The sequence below is a fragment of the Austrofundulus limnaeus genome, unplaced genomic scaffold (assembly GCF_001266775.1).
Source record: "Austrofundulus limnaeus strain Quisiro unplaced genomic scaffold, Austrofundulus_limnaeus-1.0 Scaffold48, whole genome shotgun sequence".
In the NCBI taxonomy this organism is placed as follows: Eukaryota; Metazoa; Chordata; class Actinopteri; order Cyprinodontiformes; family Rivulidae; genus Austrofundulus; species Austrofundulus limnaeus.
Genome location: NW_013952450.1, coordinates 1,169,622 through 1,172,339, shown reverse-complemented (window position 1 = coordinate 1,172,339; position 2,718 = coordinate 1,169,622). Strand labels below are relative to the sequence as shown.

The 2,718-nt window shown below is 38.0% G+C and overlaps 1 protein-coding gene across 1 annotated transcript in view; it reads left to right on the top strand.

Annotated features, from left to right (window-relative positions):
• Window positions 1-33: 33 nt before the first annotated feature.
• The window catches only part of wdr90 (WD repeat domain 90), a gene marked incomplete in the record, with an annotated part of 22,990 nt that continues 20,305 nt past the window's right edge, over window positions 34-2,718 (top strand). Inside the window, 8 exon segments of the mRNA XM_014008180.1 lie at window positions 34-151; window positions 268-332; window positions 468-559; window positions 807-983; window positions 1,392-1,530; window positions 1,623-1,793; window positions 2,026-2,152; window positions 2,402-2,469. Coding sequence (XP_013863634.1) covers window positions 320-332; window positions 468-559; window positions 807-983; window positions 1,392-1,530; window positions 1,623-1,793; window positions 2,026-2,152; window positions 2,402-2,469 — 787 coding nt within the window.

Here is a 2,718-nt window from a genome sequence, read left to right as displayed (position 1 = left end):
CCCATTTCCATATAAGGTATGACTGACGGAAAGGTCTGTCACCGCCCCGAGCTGCATGCTGCAGCGAAGTGTACCTCCTGGAAACAGCGGAGGCTGAAGCGGGAAGAAAACAACTGCAGAAACAAAACAAGTTTGATGTAGTTTTCACATGGTATTTAGAAAGAAAATTCAAATGCTTTTGAAATTTATAATGCCGTATAACACAGTACATTGTCACTGTGTCATTTATTTCGAGATAAAGAAACGTTTTTTTCTCTCTTTTATTAGCTCTCTGCCTGTTTTCTAGCTAAAATACAAACAGGTGGATTTCTCCCAATCGATGGCATTCCAAGGTAAAGTTTATGTCCAAGTTTTAAAGTAAAGTTTTAGGTGTTTTAATTTATCGAATGTGCTGTATGTGGAAACTAACTAGCGTGTGATCATAGCGAAGAAAGCTTCTGTGTATGTTTCATGTTTTGATTTTGCAGGTTGGCAGCATCCCTATGTTAACATATTCAAACATGTCAAGCTTGAAGAATGGAAAAAGTCGGCCAAAGTGGGCGACGTGTCAGTATATACGGTAACATTTTGCTCTAAATGTATAAAATTTAAGAGACTTTTTCCCTTTCCCCCATTTTTATAAACAATCCTAAATGTGTTTTTAAAGTGTTGTGTTGCGAGCTGCAGATGAGCTTAAAGAAGATGGAACTTTCACCAGACATATCGCTGTATCGACAATAACTAATAAACTGCAGGTACTCAAACTCAGCTGACCTTTTTTTTTAATATATATATATATATWTTTTATCCAACACTGAATCGTCCAGGACAAGACATTAATGTGTCCAGTGTTCCGGATCAAAGGTCCTGTCCCTGCCAACAGCTACATCCTGGTTCCCAAAAGCACCAACCACTCCCTGGGGCTGACAGGTCGCTACTTTTACCTTCTCTTCAGGCCCACTCCAGACAAATACTTCATGGTTCACCTTGATGTCACTGTGGAGGTATCAGACCTGCTTATGCATAGAGCAATAAAATAAATATTTTCTTATTTATCTTTTTACACCTACAATACGGTTTATTTAACAAATCTTTAGATTTATTTACTAGTCAAAGCATTTCAGCGATTGCTTTTTTTTTTTTGTTCATCTTTGCACATTCACAATGTGAAATACCAGTGTGGTATTTCACATTGTACTAAAGTGGTACATTGATGTGGGTAAATGATGCTGATTTGCTCAAGCAGAAATATTACAGCAATATTACAGCTGGTGGTCAAAACGGACACCAGGCCATTGTGTTTTTAGGTTGTATAAAAATGATATTTTTAGGTGTAAAATAGATTTGAATTGACATGAAAGAAAAATAAAAACACCCATCTGTCTTTCTGTGTGCATTCCTATGTTCTGCAGGGGGGTCAAGTGGTCCGAATATCGTTTTCCAACATGCTTAAAGAGTTCAAGTCCACAGCTACATGGCTTCAGTTTCCTTTCCTGTGTGGAGCTGCAAAGGATTCTGTTGATGAATGCACATCCATAACTATGAAGCATGGTATTACAAAAACCATCACACCTGCGTTTCATCCAATTATTTTGCATAGCTTGGTTTACTCTCAATGTTTTGTTGGCACAAATGTGACGCAGGTATGATGGACCGAGCTCCCGCCTCGGTGCGTTGGACCTGTCTGATGATAGATCTGCAGTTCACGCTTTCTGTCTACCTCAATCGCCACTACAGTCACCTGAAGAGCATCAAGCTTTGTGCCAACATGGCTGTCAAAAACATGTTTACCAGTGACCTGCTGCTAGATCCAGGTGAGAATTAAAACTGTTTCTTAGGCTTTCTTCCTTAACTTTGCTGTCTTCGTTTCCTGTAATGTCCACATTTTTGTTATGTCACAGTTATTTATTTATTTTTTTCATCTAATCTAAGATACCAGTGCTTTACTTGAAGGCCAATAGAATGATAGTAGACATTAAGGAATGTTTTTTTTTAGTGTAACACAACATAAAAACAAGGCTTTTTTTGTTCAATGTCTCTGAACAGGAGTTTCCTTCAATGAAGCAAAGCAGATGGGCCTGACCTCTTCTCGGGGAACTGGTTCTATTCCCAGAGAGATGTCCTTCCCCGTGCCAAAAGGAGCCTCCTGGCATGACCTCTATGATCACATAAGGTACTGTTCTCTCATCAGAAATCAAAAAGAGAAACAGACTTATTTAAAAAAAATTCTAAATACACAAACGATGAGGTTTTGGTGTAAATCAGTCAATTCATCATGAGCTTTCAGTGTTTCAAAGAAAACTTTTCATATTTACCTGCTCAGAACTTCTTGAATAAACCTCTGCAGTTTATTGTTGTTGTTGTTGTTATAAAAAGTTCATGATGTTTTTATAACAACTAAGCATCTTATTTTCTTCAACAGATTTCCCTCTGATGGAACAAAGTTACCTTTTGACTCAATTCAAAAAGAAAATCCAAAGCCAAGCGCTCGTGAGTAAAAAGAGCTTTTAACTGCTTTTCACAGTATTTTTTACTGTCTTTGGCTACGTTCACACTGCAGGCAAATTCGACCCAAATCCAATTTTTTTTGACCCATCTGACTCGTGTCCGATTTTTTTATGACAGTCTGAACGAGACAAATCCGATTTTTTTCAAATCCGACCCAGGCCGTTTCAGTACGTGGTTTTAAATCGGATATATATCTGATGTTTTCAAAGTGACTGCAGCGTGAACGCTCAT